The sequence below is a fragment of the Labeo rohita genome, chromosome 17 (genome assembly GCF_022985175.1).
Source record: "Labeo rohita strain BAU-BD-2019 chromosome 17, IGBB_LRoh.1.0, whole genome shotgun sequence".
NCBI lineage: Eukaryota > Metazoa > Chordata > Actinopteri > Cypriniformes > Cyprinidae > Labeo > Labeo rohita.
Window position 1 is genome coordinate 2,404,570 of NC_066885.1, and position 23,331 is coordinate 2,427,900.

Consider the following 23,331-nt stretch of genomic DNA (forward strand, 5'->3'; position numbering starts at 1 on the left):
AAAATATCACACGTATACACAATTTCTGTTCATCAACAAACTATTTAAACAGAAGCCTTTAGGTTTTTAACCCTATTTAATACACAAATTTGTAAGGCCTCAAAATGATCAACATGTTCAAGACTTTGCTGAAAAACCTGTTGCACACCACTTACTCCATTCCTTACGTCGTTTGATTGATAGTTTAGACTTTTTTTTTTTTAGTTGTAAAAGGTAATTTAGTGTAATTGTACAAACATCCACCTTCAGCTTGTGCTTCACGTGTCTTTTTGCAGTCAAATCTTTATTGATTTTTATCAAGTAAACGAAAGAGCAACTTTAGCAATATTAGCAGCTTGGCTTTACTTGATTCTCCAGTAATCATTTTTTAGGAAAATCAGTGAGTCTCTAATACTTTCACTGTTCCTCAGTGGAGGAATGATCAGCCCAAGCCTTCAAAACATCTCACATCTTCTGAGGAATGTTTATTTGTTCATCTCTTAATCATTTTTGATTAAGATTGCATTACATTATATGTCTGGATCATTTAAGTGTCTTTCTAAGACATGTCACTGAAGATGTAGAGTTATGACTGATATTTAGATCATTTTTATCTAAGTGTCTGCTGTACTGTTATAAGGATCGCATTGGTTTACATCAGAAGCGTCAGAATTTAATGTTTTTGTCCATACAAATATCACCATCTGCACCAAATTCATATTTTTTTGCTCAGCTATCTGAATAAAATTGGGCATGTCCTCACTGTATTACACTATATGAGTCTTGATATATCAAATTAGATACTCAGCAGAAATGACACATACTTTTTTTTTTTTTTTAATTAATTTATTTACAGTAAACTGTTTCATTTTAAACAATTACATTGCTATATACGACTACAAATTCATATGTCGGACTTTATAGGCTTAAGATCATGAGAAACAATTTCAGTCAAGTGTGTTCAAACGTTTGACTGCAGCTGTTAATAACAAATGAGTTTGTCAAAATGTTAATATACAGTATATTCTAAGCATCAGTTTTTCACTATAGATGATTGAATCTTACTGATGTTTTCCCCACAGAGCTTAAAAAGTCTTTTCATTTCAGTTTTGGCACTGTCACTTATGAGACAATAAAGGATGGGGTCTAAAACACTGTTTATTGTCGTCGTGGCCACAAACACCATGTAGTATCCTCTGAGATTCTGCGCGACGCTGCAGTTTCCAGGCTCCATCAGTCCTCTGATGAACATCACCACCTGGAAGGGCGTAAATGCCAACAAGTAGGTGAAAAGGAGAGAGAAGAGAAGGCGACAGATCTTTCTCCGTTCGCTGACCACAGTGGATGTGCTTTTCTTCAGCGCTCTGATGATCTCCTCGAAGCAGAAGCTCATAATGAGCACAGGAACGAGAAATCCCAGGACCGCGCGTGTGATGGCCACGTTGGCGGCGGCGTCGGTCATTATCATCGGCTCCTCGCACATACGACTGGCAGAAAAGTTCAAGATATCCTTTGTGTACGTTAGAAAACCCAGATGAAGCACAATCTCCACCAGCCATACAATGACGCTTACCAATACGGTGGTTCTGACCTCTCGCACGCGTGCGAAATGCAGCGGAAACACGATGGCCAAATATCGGTCCACAGAGATGCAGCACAAAAACCCTGAACCCACATAGAAGCTGTTGAACATGACCACCGCTATAATACTGCACAGACTGTCGTTCACCGGGGGCCCGAGTGGCATCATGATCCAAATGGGTAGAGTTAGGATATACAGCAGATCTCCGACTGACAAATTTATCAGATAAACCGCCAAATTATTGCCCTTCTTCATCAGAACCCAGGCCACGTACAGGGACAGACAGTTTGCTGGAAATCCAATGATGAAGAACAAAGAATAAGCCGTTGGGTACATGTACCACTCCACCGCATTTTCATGTGAGCAGTTTGAGTTAGACGCATTCATGGTTGATGCTAAGGTATCATTTTTCTAAAGAAGAATGAATGTTGCTCTCAGGTACTTCCAGTGTAGTACTATATTCTGTGTGTAGGTGTTGCCTTCATGGAAAAATAAGCCATGCAAATCATGTTCAGGAAGAACTAGGACAGAATAACTGTTGATTTCCAGGATAAAATTGATATGTTTATTTATGTAGTAAATATGTATGTATGTGTGTATGTATTTGTTTTCTTATTTAATAAGATGACTTCACATACATTTGCGATTACTTCCCATTTATTTATTTATTTGTTTGTTTGTTTAGGACTACCCAATACCTGTTCTTGTCTTAGGACAACTTGTCTTAGGACAACATTTTTTTTTTTTATCCACAAATTTTGGCTACTGTGTGTGTGTGTGTGTGTGTGTGTGTGTGTGTGTATGTGTATATGTGTGTGTGTGTGTGTGTGTGTGTGCGCTTTTGGTTTATATATCCTGGTGGGGACTTAAACCTGAATACACACATACTAATGGGGACTCGTGTCACGATGGGGACCTAAATTGAGGTCCCCATGGGTACAAAAGCTTATAAATCATACAGAATGAGATTTTTTGAGAAAGTAAAAATGCAGAAAGTTTTCTGTAAGGGTTAGGTTTAGGGGTAGGGTTAGGGTAAGGGGATAGAAAATACAGTGTGGACAGTATACAAACCAATGCGCCTATGGAGAGTGCCCACAAAGATAATAAACCAGACGTGTGTGTGTGTGTGTGTATAATATACATAGTATCTTTATGTATCTGTATATGTATATGTATGTGTGTGTGTGTGTGTGTGTATATATATATATATATATATATATATATATATATATATATATATATATATATATTAAAAAAAAATATTTTTTTTATTTTATTTATTTAAAAGGACATTATAGGGCATTTATTTATTTACACTTCCTATATATTTATTTATTTATTTGGATTACTTATACATTTGCAATCACTTCGTATTTACTTATTAAATAAATAAACGAATAATAAGATTACATTTGTGATCATTTCCTATTAATTGTTTATTTATTTATTAGGATTACTTATACATTTATAATCGCTTCATATTTATTGATTTACTTACTTTTTGAAATTCTTTACATGTATGGGAAGTGATCCTATTAATCCTACACAAATCTAGTTTTACAGTAGTTATCTTAACAGCCTAACAAAATAGGGGATATTAAATTCAGCATTTAATAAATGTTAATCTCTAATCTAAAATCTTATGTTTTGTCATAAACGGAAAAAAATTAAGATGGTTTTTTTAATTGCAAACATAAAGAGTCCTGCGTTGTCTTACCATTTAAACCCATCTGTTTTCCATCATTTCCACTTAATGTTCACATTGAATTAAATTAAATTATGATTCAATTATTTAAAACTAATAAAAACTTCAATTATGATACATTTTTGATTAATCAAACTAATTAAAGGGCTGTTGATCAAATTGGATTAGAGTTTTACTATTTGCTATTTTTCAGCAGTACTTTGTCTGGATGGTTGACCGTCTCTTTAACATGTTCTTCTGTTTCACCAGCTCATGACATAAAACCTTTCTGCGCAAATTCCTTTAAGACTGATGAACTGCAGATGCAGAAGTGTTATCATACCGTTTGTATGGAAAGTTTACACATCTGGATTAACAGCAGATAACTAAAGCATCTTACATGTGATGTATTATGTGAATCGAGAGTGGTTTATGTGAAGAGTTGCATGGAAAAATAGATGTTTATCTCCTGACTGTATGTGTCATTTCTGAAGTGAAGTATTAGATCCTGGCTGCGTCATATAACTCGTATACTTGTAGTACACACTACACACTAGAATTGTGTGCCGGTGGCAAAGAAAGTGTATACTTGGGCTGCACAGTTAATAGAATTTTAATTGTGATTACAATTACAGATGCCTCAATTATGTAATCATTCAAAGGCACAAATACAAAAAAAAAAAAAAAATTTCACTTACATTATTCTGCTTGCTTAAGATGTGGCTGTGTGATGTTTTTCCTACCGGTTATCAAGGTTTTCTTTTTCTTTTTCTTTTTTTTTACTCTTTTGAATGTAAAGAAGAAACTATATATAAAAAGGTGGCATGCAGTGCTTCAAACAATGGTATAAAGCTATTCAAAACATCCTTAAATGTAAATTGTGATAATTGTAATTAATAACAGCAATTACAATTTCAAGGGAATAATTGACAATTATGATTTTTGTCATGCAGCCCTAGCATATACTGTACTTCTGATTGTGCAGTAAAATTTGTACTGGTGCAGAACACATTCATACACTGTATTGGGCTTAACATTTAAATTTAAATTTGCATATTTTTTCACTGTAATAATACAGAAACTTGATATACTGTATAAAATAATTTGTTTTGCATATTATTCTCATTTTGCATTTTAATATAAGAAATGTTTCACATGACAACATCCTGGTATCCTAGATTCACTTTTGCTGGTAAAGTTGAGTGACGTGAGTTGTGGCGTGTTTTCTGTAGTACTCTTTTATTTGAATGGCTGTGTTATCACTTTTCTTCAGTGATAAGGATCAGATTACTATGACATGTTGCAGTTCCTAATAAATGTCTTGGTGAGTTGATGGGATTGTGATATGTCTGGGACAAATACATGTGACTTAGTAGAAGATAATTTGCTTATCAGTAGTTGGTATTTGCATATATGAGTAGTTGTATTCATGGCTGCAAGGTAAATATACAAACAAAAAAAAAAAACAGAGAAACAACATTATGATTTGCAAAAATAATAAAAATTGCAATTTCAGTGCCTGTTTTTTTTTGTCATTGGATGCTAAGTTCACTTTTACATGCTGTTAACATTAATGTGTGTTGGCAGTGTATGTACAAATCTACCCTATAATGATAAAAATCCATGCAGTGGAATATCTCCGATTGAGTGATTTGAGGTGTTGTGTTGCTGGATGTAATAATGAACATAGTGGTCGTCATTTACTCCCGACATCTGAGCCGCTGAAGATGCAGTAGATTACGTTTGTTTGTGAAGGGAATGCACCTCCCGATCTACATATATCCGTCTATGTTTGCGCGAATTATTCGTGATCCAGCTTCACTTACAGCAGAAGTGAGTATAAAGGTTTTTTTTATGAATCTTTGCAATCGCCTTTCCTAATAATGTGCTAGTTAGCAAGTTTTGCAGCTAAATGCGGCTAAAGTAAACAGGCTCGTCACTCCACAGAGAGAAGAGAGGGGCGGGGCAAGCAGAGCTCATTTGCATTTAAAGCAACCTCGACCAGAATGGGATGATTTTTGCAGAGCTGATTTTTGGCAAGGTAAAAAGGGTGTTGTTTTACACTACCATTGAGATTTTTAACCAAAGTATATTATAGACTTCATTAAGACCCTAAAGAATCATATCTTTAAAACAAATTTCTTTTTCTTCTTCATTCTAACGACCCATTAAAGTGGTCAAATTAAAATTGCAGCCCCTGTGGAGTCAGACTGATGTAGCTGTTTTTGTAATGATGAATTGATGGCGTTCACTGGCAACCACCGGTTTAATGTAAATGTTATGTTTAAAGTTTTTCCTCCCCATATTTGGTTTAATTGAATGACCTCAGTGAAAGCCTTGTGATAGTTTAAGCAAAGTTTATTAACACAAGCAGGCTGCTAGTTTAGTGCTCCTCTAATGATGGTAAACATCCTGCTCAGCTGTTTGTGTGAATGACGTGGTGACATTGCTGTTTCAAAATGAGGTGTGTAATTAGATAGATGCTTATCTCTGAGTCCTTTTTGTTCAAAGTTGCATCAAATCTAAGGAAATTACTTGATTTGAAGAAATGCGCCTAGGCTTAGCATTCTTTCTGAATCAGCTTCCTCTGTTCTGGCACTTCCTGTTTATATTAAAGCTCTGCCCATAAACCTCAAGCAAAGAGTTGGAAAAAACTATTTATCATTGCTGTAAGGACTTGGTAAACCATGGTAAACATTTAGATATGTGAAAATTTGTAGCTGCTAGTGTTGCACAATATACCGGTAACTAAAAACGGTATGATTCCATATTTTACTAGTACTTGAAGAATGCATTTTAACAAGAGCCGTATTTCTGCGTGTCTGTGTTAGTGAATGGCGCAGACGCAGAGTTTTGTTTACACACATACGCGTGACGCTCGCAGTGTTTTCAGCCTTTGCCGCCTCAATATATGAATTCATGAACACATGAACATCATCTCTAGAACTGCTCTATGAGTCACTTCATGAGCATTTTACCGTTTCTTTTGCGGAAACTATCATCATATAATGAAGATCCTAAAGGTCTTCACAGCAAACCGTCAAAATAAAAGTTTGGTTTAACTTGACAGTCAGAAATAAATTAATATATTACTGAATATAAAGGTAGTAGTAGTAAAAATATTATTAAAACAATGTTTAAGGAATATTTACCAGAAAAAAAAACAAAAATTACCAGAAATTATTTATCAGAAAATTGTAAACACACAACACTTTTTTTCTGAAAAAATAAATAAATAGCCTTTAACAAATTAATTCTTTAAAATCCTTTATAAATTCATTAGACATGCTTTTGATTATTAAAATGTGATGAAATGATTAAAACAGAATCCAGAAAATTAATGGAAAGCAGAGATTCACAAACAAAACTGAATTTGAGAAAAATAATAAAATGTATTTCATAGGGCCTTAAAGACATGTCATTTTTGTTAAACTTTTAATAAATTGCTGTTAAATTCTACAAGTTTCATGATTTCATGAAATTAGACATGCTTTTTGATAAATATCTTTTTAATTGTAACCATTAAAATAGAGCCTAGAAAATTAAAATGGAATTTAGGAAAAAATAAAACCGATTTCATAGGGCCCTCATTATTTCATTTGTCTCTGTTTTATTGTAGTTGTCCTTTAGTTTGTTACTTGCATCCAAGTTCTTATTATTGTTAACAAAGATAAAATAAGAAAACATGACTGTCATGATATAAATTGTAGTTGTGAAATAAAATGACTATATCATGAAATAAGATTTGGCTTTATATTTTAAGCTAACTTACCAATATAGCAAAGATCTTTACATACCTAGCTTCGGTAGTTGTTTACCATAATCCTGTGTAGTGGTACTGGCATGTGATTATTATTTTATTTTTGTAACTTTTTTTATTTATTTTATTATTATTATTTTTTTTTAAAGGGGGCATGAAATGCTTTGTTTTAATAGATCAAATAAATTATCTCCATTTGGATCATCTATTATTTAATTACTTTTCCTGTTGTTCTATGTTTTTTTTCGTAGTATTGGTTCAGTAGTAGTATCATAATATTTTAGTCAGGTATCGTATTGAAGTCAAAATTTTGGTATCGTCACAACACTAGTAGCTGCTTAATGTTTTTTTTGCAGCTGAAGCTAATGATGCAATGTTTATGTGTGCTAACAGTGAACAGCAAAACAAACATCTAATTCTGTTCTAAAACCTAGTAAACCATCAGCAAAGCATCATGTTATGTGGACAACTTTGACTGTTGCATTATCTTTTATCAGAAGTGTTGTGGTTTTGTCAAAATCAACGAGGTGCATGCAGTGTGAATGACACTTTGGTTGGAAGGTGTCTACACAGTTGGTACACAGTGGTACACAGTTTTTAGAACAGAGCTATGATTTCCAGAACAGCTGGAGCTGCTTTTAAAGGTGCTGTATGTAATTTTTTTTGACTGCCTCACAGCATAAAAACATAATTTGCAGATTTTTAGGAAACATGCTTGTTTCTCCGAAAAACAACGCAAAAGACAGTTATTCTACTTTGAAAATGTGAATTCTGTGTCAGAATGCCTGTTTTTGTTTTGGTCTGTGTGACTCCGCCCATTGCCAGTTTAACCAATAGCGTTTTGACACCCGGGTTGCCAGATAGTGAAAAAAAAAAGGTATCGCCGCCATGGAAGCCAGCAAACAAACTGGCCAGAGATTACAGATTCTTAGTGTATTGCCTAATTAGATCAATGACGTGAACTAATCGTCTTTTCTTCTTTACTTAAAGCACAAGAAAAAAACATAAATGAACATCAGAACGTATTTTATTTCAAGTGTGGATTGACCTCAATGCACACAAAACATTTAAAGTTTAAGTCCACCAAAGTTAAGCTACTCTCCTGTCTAATTTGTTTGTTGGACAGAATGGCAGATTCTGCGTTAATTCAGTGCCAGTTGCGTTCATTTCTGTCCTCAATCTGCCATTTCAACCACTAGCTGTCATTTTTACACACTGTACCATTAACAATATTTAGGCTAAATTAAAGCAGAATGATAAAAACAAAATTAATTAATTTTGTAGATAATTCAGGGTTCCCCTGGGTTTTAATTGTTGTTATTTTTAGTATGAAACCTCTAAATATAATTATTGATTTATTTAGGCCAGGTATAATCAATCAGGTTTTTTTTTTTCTTTTTGTTTTTTTTTTTTTTTTTTTTTTTTTGAGGTATAGAAAGCAATGGAAAAGTATAAAATCTAATAATAATAATAATAATAATAATAATAATAATAATCTTATTCTTATTATTATATTTAGTTTTATATTTATTTATTTATTTTTTCTGTATGGCAGGTAGAATCAATCAGGTGTTGTTGTTTTTTTGTTTTTGTTTTTTTTTACGTTGTCATTTTGGTTAGGGTTAGGGTTATTTATTTATTTATTTATTTTTTTTTACTTTCCCTACCTATGCTACCTAGAGTTAATCAGGTAAAAAAAAGTAACCATAATAGTAGTAATTAATATATAATTATATATTCTATAATACTATAATTAATTATTTAATTAATTGGTTTGTTTATTTATTAATTTATTTTTGTATTTAATAAAACAATAAATAGGTGAAATTAGGGATGTCACAATACTCAATATAATATCGAAACCGTTCGGTACGACATCCACGGTTCAATACGCGCTCGTGAATTGCGTTTTTTTTTTTTTTGGTTTTGCATTTAAATAACTTCCTTGTTTTATTTTTCTCGGAATTTGCTGTATGTGTGCCCGTGATTTCTCGTGATGAAATGAGGAAACCCTTCCCCGTTTATATTTGAAAAAGCAACGCATGCAATGATAAGCCTTTCTAAACCTGTTGCCCAACAAAAGAGTTATAAAAACAAAAGTTATAAAAAACATTAGAACTTGTTTTTAATTCACAACATCAGTCGAGTGTTTGAAATAACTTCCTTGTGTGATCTGATGTGGATTCTTATCACAGAATGAGGCAGACAGTAAATTCTATACTCGTATTCAATGTATGTCGATTATCAGTGTCTTAGGAAAATACCCGAGATGGCTTGTAGAACACAGATAAACCATATATTATTGCAAACTAGTGTTTATTGTCCTTACATTTCATCATTCAAAACGTTTAACGTTATATCTTGTTTTTAATCAGTTACAGCAATAGCGATGCTTTTATCCATATTAGAGAAACTGGAACAGAACGTAATCAGTGCTACTTCTTTGACGCATATGTGTGTGTTTTTGTTGTGTGCTTTTTCTTTTTTTTGTCTTTTTTTTACACGAGGGTGCCCTCTGGCGTCCAGTATGAATGAAACCCATTCTATTGTGCATAAAAATCTTTTTCCAGTGTACAGAGGTTTACAGGAGTATTTTGTTAATTAAAAAAATGTTAATTTATGATAATGTTAATTTTGTTAATAATAATAATAATAATAAAAAAAAAACACACTTGAAGTGGCAAGATATCAGAACTGAACCGAAAACCGTATTGGAAACGCAATTTGCATTGATGAAGATCATGGCTGTTTTAAAAATGCATCCCATTCTACTCTTTCTCATTTAACACAACAGGCTTGATTTGATTGGCGGTTGTCGTAGAGGTTAAGATGGTCCGCTGTAAAGCGGTCATGTCCGAGGAGCGTTTTCTTCTTTTATAGATGCTGCTGACTTTTCTCTTGAAATAGTTTCCTGAGCAAACATACAGCGCTGGATTGAGGCAGCTGTTTGAGAACGCCAGATACACAGAAAACTGGTTTCCAATGTTTAGAAAGTGAAACCACTCATTCTCATCCAAAACCTTTAGGTCACAGAGTAAGTCGAGGAAAGCTACGACGTGAAACGGACCCCAGCAGAACAGAAAGAGCAGGGTGACGGCACACACCAGGATTGTAGCCTTCCTGTCGTTTCTGTCCTCAAAATAACCATTGTGTCTCTGTCGCTTCAAAGCCCGGATGATATTGACGCAGCAGAACGTGATGACCAGGAACGGCAGAGCAAAGCCCACTAGGTTCAACTGCAGAAGATGAGCAATTCTCCAATTCACGTTGGGATAATGCAGGTAGCATTCGACGGCTTGGTGAGCTGGGATATCTTTCAGTTTTCGCATGACAGCTGTCGGAGCTCCCATTCCCAAACCGAACAGCCAGAGAACAAAACAAATGACTTTGGCGTAGCGTTTCCGCCGAAGCCACCTGGCCTTCATGGTCAAGGCGAGGGCAAGGTAGCGATCCACGTTCACCATCACCAGCATGTAGATGCTGGTGTACATGTTGACGTTGATGGAGAGGTTGACCACCTTGCACATGAACTCTCCGTAAGACCACATGAAATAGTTGAGGATGTTCATGGCCCAAAAAGGCAGGCAGACAAGTAGGATGAGGTCAGCCAGCGCCAGATTTCCAAGATAGATCTCAGGCACGGACCAGCGGCTTCCCTGGAGCAGGAACACTAGCAATACGAAGGAGTTTCCCAGAATTCCTGTCAAGCACACGATGAAGATGTACGGCGGAATAATGGAGTAGACTAGTTGCCATTCTGTTGAGTTTAAAAAATCCAGATATCCTGAAGTGAAGGACGCATTTGGAGGCTGAAGCGTTGCCACTGACATGAGCTCTTCTGACTGCATCCTAGAAGATAAAAACAAGAAACTGCTGGAGATCAGCTGGAACATCATGAACTTATTGCAGTCTTCTCAACGGAGTTTACTTCTGTTAAAATTTGTTAATAGGTGACTCTGGACCACTAGCACAGGTATATTTGTAGCAATAGCCAAAAATACATTGTATGGGTCAAAATTATCGTTTTTTTCTGTTATTCCAAAAATCAGTAGGAAATTAAGCAAAGATCATGTTCCATGAAGAGATTTTGTAAATTTCCTACCATAAATATTTTAAAACTTGATTTTTGATTAGTAATATGCATTGCTTAGAACTTCATTTGGACAACTTTAAAGGTGATTTTCTCAATATTTGGATTTTTTTTTCCTTTTTTTTTTTTTGCACCCTCAGATTCCAGATTTTCATAGTTGTATCTCAGCCAAAGTTTGTCCTATCCTAACAAACCTTAAATCAATGGAAAGCTTATTTATTCAGCTTTCAGATGACGTACATCTCAATTACAAAAAATTACCCTTTTGACTGGTTTTGTGGTCTAGGGTCACATATTATAATGCTTCATATTTGGGAACTATGGTTCTAAAACTTTATTAGTTTATTTAGTAGCTTAGCAGTGTCATTTGTGTAGTTCTGTACCAGGGTTATTATAATTAAAACTAAAACTACAAAAAATGTTGTCACCTAAAATTAAATAAACTTCAAACTAAACTTTTAATTTAAACTTTTCTATATTCTTATTTTGATGTAGTTTAACTTACTAAAATACTAATTTTATTTTTTTAATCTTTTTTTTTTAAATTACAAAAACATACAGAAATTAGAATTAGAAAATTAAAGCTCAAAAATATAGAACATATATAAAAATAAAAACTAATTCAAATATTTAATAAACATGAAAATAGTATATCAGTAAAATGTTTGAGCTGACATCAGAAATTTGGTGTCCAATCCAATCCAGAGTGAATCCAAAATGTATTTAGGCTGATTGCATTAGATATAAAATATCAAAATGGAAATCTATTAATATTATAATATTGAAAATATAATCACTTCTGCTGGTGTACCTTAGTTTAAATTTGGGTTCCTGAAATTACATGTTATAATGAGTCATTTACTGCAGAGAACAAAAATCGCACAGTTTGCAAGTATAACATTTAATTAAAAAAAAAATTTAGTTTGGTTTGAAAAGTCAGTAGATGTTGTATCGAAAATGAAAACAAAAATGTATTGTCTATACCCGATCAAATTCGATGATGTAATTGTGACTGAAACGCTTCAGTACTTTTTGAAGCCACTTTGAATCATAAATAAGATACAGCTTTTGCTTACCTTACTTTTTCTGCGTTTTTCTATATTTTCTGTATTTTTCTGGTGGACTGATATTCCTCGCTTTCTCCTCACCTTCCAATCTTCCTGTTCTTGCAGAAGGAGTGTTAAGTGTGAGACAGAGAACAGCTCAGTCTTTACAGCCTCATTCCTCCAGAGCCATAGAGCGGCTGCTGAGGCCCAATCTGTTTATTCTCCAGACTTTCTCTTCCCTAGTTGAAGATACAAACACTGTTAGCCCACTGAAGAGAGACAGATGAAGACTTCAGAGTAATGCAAACATAATGTCTGTGGGCCAAAACTCTGATGTGGTGCTGGAATTAATTGGCTTGGTTTGTTATTAGAAAGTATGGTATATGTCTTACAAATCTAATGCTACATATAATACAAAAATGACACACATTGGGCAGTCAAGCAGTGTGACATTTAATCTGTATTTATTATACATGCAGTTGTTATGAGTGCATATTATATAACTAGATAAAAAAGTTTGTCCAGGCAAACTTTGGTATTGGCTTGAGAAAGCCTGAAAGTTTTAAGTTTGAAGGTTTTCAGTTTGAAGTGTCGTGAAGTTTGAAGGTTTTAAAGGCCATACAGTCTTTCATAAAAACATTAATATTTAGATAGTTGATAATATATTTAATTGATTTGGATTTGGATTTGGAAAGTGGAAAGAAAGAAAGAAAGAAAGAAAGAGGTATTGTAAAAGGTTTCAGCTAATGCACCCTATACCATACACTTGTAATGCAGCACATCTACCAGCAGAGGTCAGTCTGAGTCAGCAGCTTCACATGTTTCTGGTGTATGTAAAAATTTTAAATGTAATGGCCAAAAATGTACCTCTAATGACTTCCTGGCAATAAGTTCTGGGTTTTAGTGCTTCTGCAGACACTGTAGTAATGGACAGATTAGTTCTGTATTCATAAAAACCGTCGGAGTAATTTATACTAGTAATGCCATTCACATGATGCTTTTCAAGTAATATTTTTATATTTAAAATGGAATACATTTATGAAATATCAGTAGTGAAAAGTAATATTTACCTTGGATGTTAGATGTGCAAGATAACAACATGAGATCAGATTCTGTGAAGCGGAGGAGTTTGAGATTGTTTTTGCAGAGCTAGAAGCACATTAAACCAGTGTTGTTTTAGTACAGTTGAGATTTTATTAATATTTAGATTTTTTATTTAACAAACGTATTTATACTTTTTAAAAATGTTTTCATTTTAGTTTTAATATTTTAGTCATTTCATTTTGTGTTTTTTTTTTTTTTTTTTTTTTTTTTTTTTTTATGTCTATAGTTGTATAGTTTTCATTAATTTTTACTTAAGTTTTAGTTTTTGTTCATCAAGTTAAACTAAATGAGAAATGTTGCTTCGGCAGCAAGCTAAAATAAAGTTTCAACTTTTTGTTCGTTTTTGTTAATTGATTGTTGATTGATTACATTGATAATTGCAAATATTTTTTGTATTACAAGTTTTCTAAAATGTTAGGTTTAGATATGCAAATGAGGCTGTATTTAATGAAATATGTGCTAATGTGCATACATTTCTAGTACAAAAAATTAAACACTGGATGAAGTCAGTTTCAAAATTCTTGTTTAATTTTTTTTTGACATATTAGAGTCAAATGTGTTTACAGAGGGAATTTTGGGTCTCATTTTTTTCACTCCATAATTCAGAAAACACTTTGAACAGACAGAAAACAATATATATTTTCAAAATTTTGGGGGGAATAAAATGTTATATATATAATCAAGCAAATTATATATGAACAGATCCCTCTGTAAAAACCTGAGTGCTACTGAAGTGGAGATTTATGGCTCAGTGTAGGAGGAAAAAAAATATTTTGAGAAAACTCCCTTTAAAAATATGGATCGTAATTGAAATCTATTGACACAAATAGATAAAGTGCTGTAAAAGAAACACTTAACAGTGACTTTATGGTGTTTTCTTTCCACTAGTCTGAAAAAACACTTTATGAAAAGTCCAAAATCTCAAATTTGACAGGTGCATCAAAAAACAATGTTTTTGCCTGCATTGTCTCCCCTTAAAGGAGTAGTTCACATCCAAAACAAAAAAGTACAGATGCACTCACCCTGTTGTCATCCAAGATGTTCATGTCTGTCTGTCTTCAGTCATGAAAGTCATGAAAGAAACTACATTTAGGAAGTTCAAACTCGGGGCACCATAGAAGTCCACTATATGGAGAAAAATGCTGAAATGTTTTCCTCAAAAAACAATTTCTTTACGACTGAAGAAAGAAAGACATGAACATCTTGGATGACAAGGGGGTGAGTACATTATATGTGAATCTTTGTTCTGGAAGTGGACTTCTCCTTTAATATAAGACTTAAATCTGAATACAAGTGACCTCGCTTAAGTGTACTGAACCTCATGGCTCATTTCTGAAAGTAGAACTTTACATTTTTGAAAGTTGAACTCATTTCTAAAAGTGAACTGTAGTGCACTCAACCCTTACTCAAATGCACTTTCTGACCCTGAAATTATAGTACATACTAGAACAACTGGTATAAGCTGAAAAAATACTTGGCAGACAAAACTACCAAAGTGTAATGAATTTAAAAAAGGCTTTGCAGCTGGTTGCTTATTTGCTTATTTGAGGTAAGTGTTGTTGAATGTGAAGCTGAAGTGGATTTTAATGGATAAAAAAACTGTTGTAGTGATTCAGATTGAAAATTTATTTCTGTTAATCCATTCAGTTGTGGCATTTGATTTGTTTTATGTGTTTTGACTTTTATGTGAAATAAGATCCACTGGGCAAGTTTTGAAGCACTGGTGATGCAAGAGCCAAGAGATGTTATTTTTAAGGGAGGTTTTGTTTTACAGATCGTGATGAATTTATACCACTAAAATGTGCTTCATTTGAGGGAATGCTGACAGATTATAGTACAGCCACCCACCCGCAATCATGAAGGTCCCACCGCTCTGTGTTTCACGACCGCAGTCCTCTTAAAAACATGTCTGGCCGTTGAGGTATCGCTGGAAAAACACTATTTAGGAGGCTGTTATTCATAGAGACAAAAAGAAGAACGGGTGAAGAGTCATTACTGGAAAGTCTGTTCTTTAAAAACCAACTAGTCATTTTCTTACCATGGAAACAGACACAGTCTGCAGAAACACAGACAAAAAGTGCCATAACGGTACTATATTTTTTTTGGACAAGTACAGTGTAATTTTATTCTCTGCAATATATTATAAGGATAAGGATATATGTATAAATATGCGTTTACATTTATTTAGCAGACACTTTTATTCAAAATGACTTTTGAGTTTTGAGTATTATTGTGAGTTTGAATGCAATTGTTCTTAATTTGGCACAGGTTGGCATCATTTTCGTCACTCAAATAAAATGAAACTGAAATAAAAATGAATAAAAAATGCAACATGGCCATTTAGCTCAAAACAAAATGAAACTTTACACAGTTTTATTTACAACACTTCAAAATCACGTTAAAACATGACATTTTATACATAATGGTCTTAATGGTTTGTACAGGTCTGTATATTTGTTGTAGGGTTTATGTAAACACTTTTTGGTAGTAAACTTTACAAATAATTACGAAGAAACAACACAATGAATTATATATGAAATCAAGTAGAAAGACAAAAATGGTATTCACTTGTAAAACACTAATAATTTGTTTTATTTACAACTTTAAAAAACAAAAAAGCAAAAACAAAACATTTGTTTTACATCAAAACAGACATAAATTAGAATTTTAATATGTGCTTATGGACAATTTATACGTAATTGTCTTAATATTTTGTGAAGGTCTTTTAATTTAATGTGGATTTACTTCATTTTTACTCAGAAATTACTAGTAAATTTTACAAATAATTACAAAGAAACAGCAAGCCACACATTGAATTAAAGTGAAACAGAGACAGAAAATACTTCAATAAACTATTTACAACTTCATTTTTTAGTGCACCTCACAACTGACAAACTAAACAGATATCATAAATAATAGCTTTAATTTGTGCCTGTGGACTTTTTATGCTTAATTGTCTTAAAATGTTGTAAAGGTCTTTAAGGTTGACGAGAGCTGCGATCTTGTAGAACTGCTTGTCGAATCATTTTTTTTCTCCATAAGCTGCTTCGTCAGTTCTTTGACTTTCTTCCTGAAGTTCTTGCCCACGATCACGTAGAGTATAGGGTTCAACACGCTGTTGCTCAAAGCCAAGTAGGTGAATATCTGATTGGAGATGTCCAGACCGGATTCAAAGTCGCATCCGGCGAAGACGCCGAAGCGCATTAGAATATCCATGAGGGTCACGAGGTGGAACGGCACCCAACACAAGAGAAACACTACCAGCACCACCAGCACCAGGACGGTGGCTTTCCTTTCAGTGTTTTCTGCATTGAAGCGGTTGACGACCTGCTCGTGTAAGGCTCTGATGATCTTCAGCGTGCAGTAGGAGATCACCAAGAATGGGATGATGAAACTTAGCAAGATGAGAAGAATGTCACAAGCGAGGCCGATGTTGGCGTTCGGATAGTTCAGAATACAAGCCGTGATGTTCAGCTCCGGGATGAATTGAGTATCCCGGAAATAAAGCGTTGGGATGTTGAAGATTATTCCTAAAACCCAAACGGCAATGCAATTGAGTTTGGCGTAGCGCGGTCGTCTCATTCTACCACGAGACAAGGCGTGGACGAGTGCGACGTATCGGTCGGCGCTAACCAACACTAGTAAGTAAATACTACAAAACGTGTTCATTCTGATGCCCATGTTGACTAGTCGGCACATGACCGAGCCGAACCGCCAATTAAACCCGTCGGCGATGTTGATGGCCCAGAATGGCAAACACGAAACCAACAGGAGGTCAGCGGCCGCCAGGTTTCCCAAGTAGATTTCAGCCACCATACACGCTTTCTTATGCAGGCCGAAGACCAGCAGGACGAAGACGTTTCCCAGGATTCCCAGCACGCAGATGATGAACATGTACGCAGGCTGCATGATGTACAACCAGTCCCACACTTCCCAATGCGGGCACTGGGTGACGTTGGTGAGGTTGTTGGTGGTGACAGTCGTAGGGATTGTGGAAAGGATGGAGGATGTTGTTAATTGTATGTCGTGGTCCATGTTTCTGTGGATTTCTGTAAAGAGATGTTCAGTGTTAGTTTTTACATTTTAAGAATTTTAAATGAAGTCTCTTCTGCTCACCTGAACTGCATAATACTCAAAATACTGTTTAAAAAAAAAAAAAAAAGTGAAATATTATTATAATTTAAAATAGCTGTTTTCTATGTGAATATCTGTTAAAATGTAATTTATTGCTGTGATCAAAGCTGAATTTTTAGCATCATTACTCCAGTCTTTACTGTCACATGATCTGCTGAGTTACTGCTCATGATTATTATCAATGTTGAAAACAATTGCTTCATATTTTTGTGGAAACTGTCATACATGTTGTTTTTCAGGATTCTTCGATTAATAGAAAGTTCAAAAGAATCTTTTGTGACATTAAATGTCATCACTTTGAATACAAGTATTAGTAAAAGTATTAATTTTTTTTTTTGTTACCCCTAACTTTTAAATGGTAATGTATGATGGTTTAAAACAAAAATATTGGGCAGCACAACTGTTTTCAACATTGATGATAATCAGAAATGTTTCTTCAGCAGCAAATCCATATATTTAAATGATTTCTGAAGGAAAATGAAGGACAGTTTAACAGCAATCAATTACCGTTTAACATATATTTACATAGAAAACAGCTCTTTTAAATTGTAAAAATATTTCACAGTTTTTACTGTATTTGTATTTTTTGATAAATACATGCAGTCTAGTTTGTTAAAGGAATAGCTCACTTGAAAAATCACCCAAAATTGAAAAGGCTATCATCATGTCATTTCAAACCCGTATGCCTTGCTTTCGTTGTATTGAAAAGAGCAGCATTGTATGTTTTCACATTAAAAAAGTAAGTCATAGTGGTTTGGAACAGCTTGTGGGTGAGTAACTCCTGGAGTTTTGGAAGTGGCTTCCTACGGTATGAAAGCATTGTGCAGTTGCATAATATTTCCAGTGTGATTAGGGAAACTGTCTGTCAGGCTGCTGATTGGGTGGAAAAACTGTAGGGGAAGGAAATGAACAAACTTAAATGGAATCACTTTACAGCTTCTTTGAACAGTTAGTCAGAAGATTAAATGTTTTTAGTCTTACAAAGACTTACAAATTACTGTTAACCAGGGGCCGGTTGCAAGAAAGCTTTAGGCTAGTCTTACAAATTAGTCATCTAATTTTTCTTTTTAGTTTCACTGAAGTGCTTTGAAACACACAGCATTATTCTACATGTTGACATAATTTCAACAGACACAGGTAGACTGGGTAAGATGTATCAAGCAGCCCTGCCTCCTTTTTTAAATAGCCAATAGCGTTTTGTTTATAGACGTTTTTCCTGAATGTGCAAGTCATGCCTGGCTGCTTTGCATTTCCGGTCTCCAGTGTTTCTAGTCAAATTAGCATATATTCCAAGCTGATAATCTAATGTTAAACCTATTAATTTTTTTTTTTTTTTTAAAAGCACATGGCTCCATAGCGCCATCACTGTGCAATGTCGCAGTGACCATTATTTGTCAGTGCCTCACTCCTCGATGTTTAATGAGTGGGTAGATGACACAAAGCTGCAGACGTTTGAAATATTAAAAACAGATGGGCACTATTTGAATGGATTCCTATGGAGACCGGAACAGAAGAGCATCCAGTTGAAAGTTAGAATTCGTAATGGCAGTGCTCATGATTTACTGTTTTACTAAAGGTCTATTTCACAACTTAGGCCAGAGCCTTTGAGCTTGGTAAAGCCACATTTGACAGTGTATGACAGCCACAGTCTAATAGATTAACTCTTTGGATTCAATATGAAACTCTTACTAAAGCAAAACAATGATCATAATCATGCTAAGGGTGTGTAGTTTTAATAATGCGAGTTTTGTCATTGTTTTGAAGCACACTAGCTTACAGATAGCCTGAAAGCTAACATATTCATACTAAAAGCCAAAAAACTTCATGGGGACTTTAAAAGGGTCATCGGATGCACATTTTCCACAAGTTGAAATGATTCTTTAGGGTCTTATTGAAAAGTCCATAACATACTTTAAAATTTCTCAATGGTAGTGTAACAGACACTTTTTTTACCTTGCCAAAATCAGCTCTGCAAAACTGGTTGAGGTTGCTTTAAATGTTAATGAGCTCTGCTCGCCCCGCCCCTCTCTTCTCTTTGTGGAGTGACGAGCCCGTTTACTTTAGCCGCATTTAGCCAGGTTTAGCCGCTAAACTTGCTAACTAGCACGTTATTAGGAAAGGCGATCACACTATGACGACCACTATGTTCATTATTACGCCCAGCAACACAACACCTTAATCGCTCAGTCGGAGATATTCTTGTCTAACTTGCATCCCTGCTCCAGCATCGAAACAATGGAGGTCGGACTGTTACAGCTGATTTAAGGTGGGTCTGTGGTAAGACGCTGATGTCAATCAACTGTCGTGGGAGCGGCCTCTGTCGGTGTGACACCATCTGAGAATGGCTCGATTTGAAAAAGGGGATATTATTTTTACAGATGAATTAAAAACCACTGCATGGATTTTTATCATTATAGGGTAGATATGTATATACACTGCCAACACACATTAATGTTCAAACAACATGTAAAAGTCAACTTAGAATCCGATGACCCCTTTAAAGGTTATTTGGTTCAAAAACACTTTTTCTTATGCTGGTTGAATATCTCTTCACATCCTGATAGCAATCACTAAGTTAATTTAAGTCTAAATTTATTTATATGTATTTATATCGTTTGTGGAAGGCGTCGAGCCATAAAATGCTCGTCCAATGTTTGGTTCTGCCTGCCTGCCAAAATATGTATTTGCATACCTGTGAGCAACCTGTTTGCGCAGACGTGATGCATCATCTGCCCATTCCAGCGAGAACGAAAAGAGCTATATAATGTTTTCTCACTAGTGAATGAGATATGAGGTAATCTGACAGCGTTGCATTCAATCTTCCACCAGCACAGTCTCTCATCATGTTACAGCTTAGTCTCTGGTCTCCCTGAGCACGTTCATGTGTTTTGGAGGTGTGACTTTGCAAAATGATCATGCAGGGAGGGTGGGGATCCTGCTTGCTATCGCTAGCCTTTCCGAAATCACCTACCCTACCTATAAGACTGGTCGTAATTTTTAATTTGGTTACATAAAAACAGATTAGTCTAACTTGAATCCAAAAATAAGACTAATTACACTTTGGCTAGTTGGTCAGAGTAATAATCTTAAGATTGTCTTAACATAGAGGCTAAGTTTATGCAGCTGCACTATATCCTATTTGTGTCTGTTTATCTCAGGATGTGAATTATGGGACTGTAATTAATGCATAATTAATGCATATATGAACTAATATTCACTAGAAGTTTAAGTCTCTTCTGCTCGTCATTTATTTGATCAAAAATACATTTAAAAACAGTGAAATATTATTACAATTTAAATAGCCGTTTTATATGTGAATCTATGTTAAAATGTAATTTATTTCTGTGATCAAAGCTGAATTTTCAGCATCATTACTCCAGTCTTCAGTGTCTATATTCTAATATGCTGATTTGCTGCTCAAGAAACATTTCTGATTATCAATGTTGAAAACAGTTGTGCTGCCCAATATTTTTGTAGAATCAGTTTTATTTTTCAAGACTCTTTGATGAATAAAAAGTTCAAAAGAATAGCATTTATTTGAAATGGAAATCATTTGTAACATAAATGTCTTTACTGTTACATTTTGATCATTTAAATGCATTTTTTTGACTAGTTAGTCAGCATGCACATTTTTAATTTAGAGCTCACAAACACAAGTCACATTCACTAATGAGGAAACCATGGCAACAGTCAGTCGCTTGAGCATTTTACATTGAAATTGTTAGCAAAACATACATACCATCATTATTTATCACTATATTGATGATTTGCGTAATGCAAATATATCACAAAAAGCAATATGAACAGCTGACTTTTTTTCTTTTCAGGCATTCAGACCAATCAATATAGATAAACCTGACAAAAGCGTACAGTTTGATTTAATGCGTTTAGAAAAATCTGGCAAATATGTAATGTAGTTTTAAACACTTTTAAAAGCTAAAACTTCTCTTGCTTTTGCCTTTTCTCTTTAGCCCCCCCCCCTACTTTACTTCATTAGAAACAGAACATGTTGTTTCAGAGCATTCATTTGAGTAAACATGTTGCAATGGTTTTTTGGCTCTTTATCATTTGATCTAATCAAAATCAAAGCACAAGAATTTAAGTTATCCAGCGCAGTAGTTGAATTCCATTCAAAATGACACGTTGTTTGGCAGACATCAGCTCTACATATGGTTTTGTCATTTAAACAGTGCTGTACTTACCTCACTCCGCCAAGAAAGCAGATCCAGATGTGAGGTTTCTCCCGCGGATGTGCAGTTTTCCTCTGTGCTGTGCTTTAGTGTGCTCACGGCACGGCCTGACTCTTAAAAGAGTGGGAGATCCAAAGTACTCTGATGTCAGACCTGGTCTCCACCCTTCGGCTTTCCCCTCCTGTTTTTTTTTACTGGAAATCTCTGAAACAGCCGTCTGCATTCAACAGATATACAACACGGCATATTTCCCTTTATTAGTCAAGATACAGACAGATAAGAGAGTCTAGGGGTGTCTGTGGCCCCTCAAATCTTTCTTTAATAGGTTTTAATTTCGCTTGGTAGTTAATCAATGCTCTGAATCAGAGAAACAAGGTCAAGACCTTGTGAAAGTGTGTTTACAAATCCACCAACATCCCAGCTGCTGCTGACATCATTATGGGGGTGAAGACTCAGAACTCAATTTACTGTTTGCCGGTTTATATTTTACACTTTCTCAACTTTACAGTACATTTGCTGTTCAAAACAGAGGCAAGCATCTCTTTTAGGGTTAGAGACTTGTTCCAGTCCTTAAGTATTAAACTTCAGTGTGTATCTAGCAGAGGTGTGCTCTTGCTTTTCTAAAGTGGTCAGATTTTTTTTTAAGGATAATTTTGCCCTGATATGGGTGAAGAAATCCCACGTATGTACACTAAATGAAAGACCTGAGCCATATGTACACTGTAAAAATGATCTCTCGAAGCTTGTCAGAGTAAATTTTACAAAAATAATAAAAATTTCACATTTGAATCAGTGTTGCTTGCCATTTCGTAAAGTTTAATAGCAGTGAAAATTGTACCTACAGCTGTTCATATTTGACAGTAAAAAAAAAAAAACCCTGGCAACCACTCACAACATCCTAAAATTGTGCCGGTGAGATTTGTACAACAAACACCACTTCAATTTTAATCATACAATGTAACATTTTTTTGGAATGAATTTGGAAACATTTTAGTTGGAATTAATTAAAATTAAAATTAAATTTAAAATTTTGCTACTTGTTACAAAATGTTTATAGAACATTCAAAAGTAACGTTTGCGTAATGTTTGCAAAATCATAAAATGGAATGTTCATTTAATGTTCGCCAAGAAATTTTTTTTTTTAAAACATTTAAAAAACTGGACGTTCTGAGAACATTCAGAAACAATGTTTTTGTAACTTAATGGTAACATTAGCAAAACGTTCTCAGAATGTTTTTGTTGGGTAATTTTTTAAATCTATTCCTCTATAAAACATCTGGATCAGTGATTAACAATCCGACAATACAACAAATGTGTAAAAGGTTTAATAGAATCCTAATATGGTTGTTTGCCGACATGTTCTAAACTTTATTGTCTTCAAGACGAAAGCTCAGCTCTGATGGGAAGGGTTTCAGTGTTTGCTTTGAGTGCAGATCTGAATCCAATAAGATTCAACGTTTATTTGAATCAATTCTGATGATGTTTCCATTAAAAATCACAGTGGACACCGCAAAACCATTATTGAGGCTGAGCTGTCAGTTTACGGACCTCAAGATTAAAATCACATCTCAAAAGTGTCTCATAGGCCCAAATGAGAGCGTCATTTAGCACTTACCAAACACTTACTGTACGTTGGTGGTTTTATTGCTCTGTTGAGAATATGCAGCTGTCAGACGTCACACTACTGCTAATGGATCTGTGATAGTGGCTCATTATCATTATGCACTGTGCTTTCTGAAGTAATTACATTTTGTTTGATGTG

General features: G+C 34.5%; 3 protein-coding genes and 1 long non-coding RNA gene across 4 annotated transcripts in view; 1 reads left to right on the forward strand and 3 right to left on the reverse strand.

Annotated features, from left to right (window-relative positions):
* Nucleotides 1-23,331, forward strand: part of LOC127179765 (uncharacterized) — a 108,085-nt gene that overhangs the window by 25,865 nt on the left and 58,889 nt on the right. The window lies entirely within an intron of this gene.
* On the reverse strand, nt 882-1,956 carry LOC127179762 (ovarian cancer G-protein coupled receptor 1-like). The gene has a single exon (XM_051133483.1). It carries the CDS (start codon nt 1,946-1,948, stop codon nt 1,013-1,015), a length of 936 nt encoding a protein of 311 aa, XP_050989440.1. The 5' UTR covers nt 1,949-1,956; the 3' UTR covers nt 882-1,012.
* bdkrb1 (bradykinin receptor B1) lies at nt 9,774-12,308 on the reverse strand. The gene is made up of 2 exons (XM_051133479.1): nt 12,172-12,308; nt 9,774-10,854 (listed from the first exon to the last, which is right to left on the reverse strand). The coding sequence occupies exon 2, from the start codon at nt 10,851-10,853 to the stop codon at nt 9,774-9,776; it is 1,080 nt and encodes a 359-aa protein (XP_050989436.1). The 5' UTR covers nt 10,854; nt 12,172-12,308.
* On the reverse strand, nt 15,622-21,661 carry bdkrb2 (bradykinin receptor B2). The gene is made up of 2 exons (XM_051133480.1): nt 21,582-21,661; nt 15,622-17,294 (listed from the first exon to the last, which is right to left on the reverse strand). Exon 2 carries the CDS (start codon nt 17,278-17,280, stop codon nt 16,204-16,206), a length of 1,077 nt encoding a protein of 358 aa, XP_050989437.1. The 5' UTR covers nt 17,281-17,294; nt 21,582-21,661; the 3' UTR covers nt 15,622-16,203.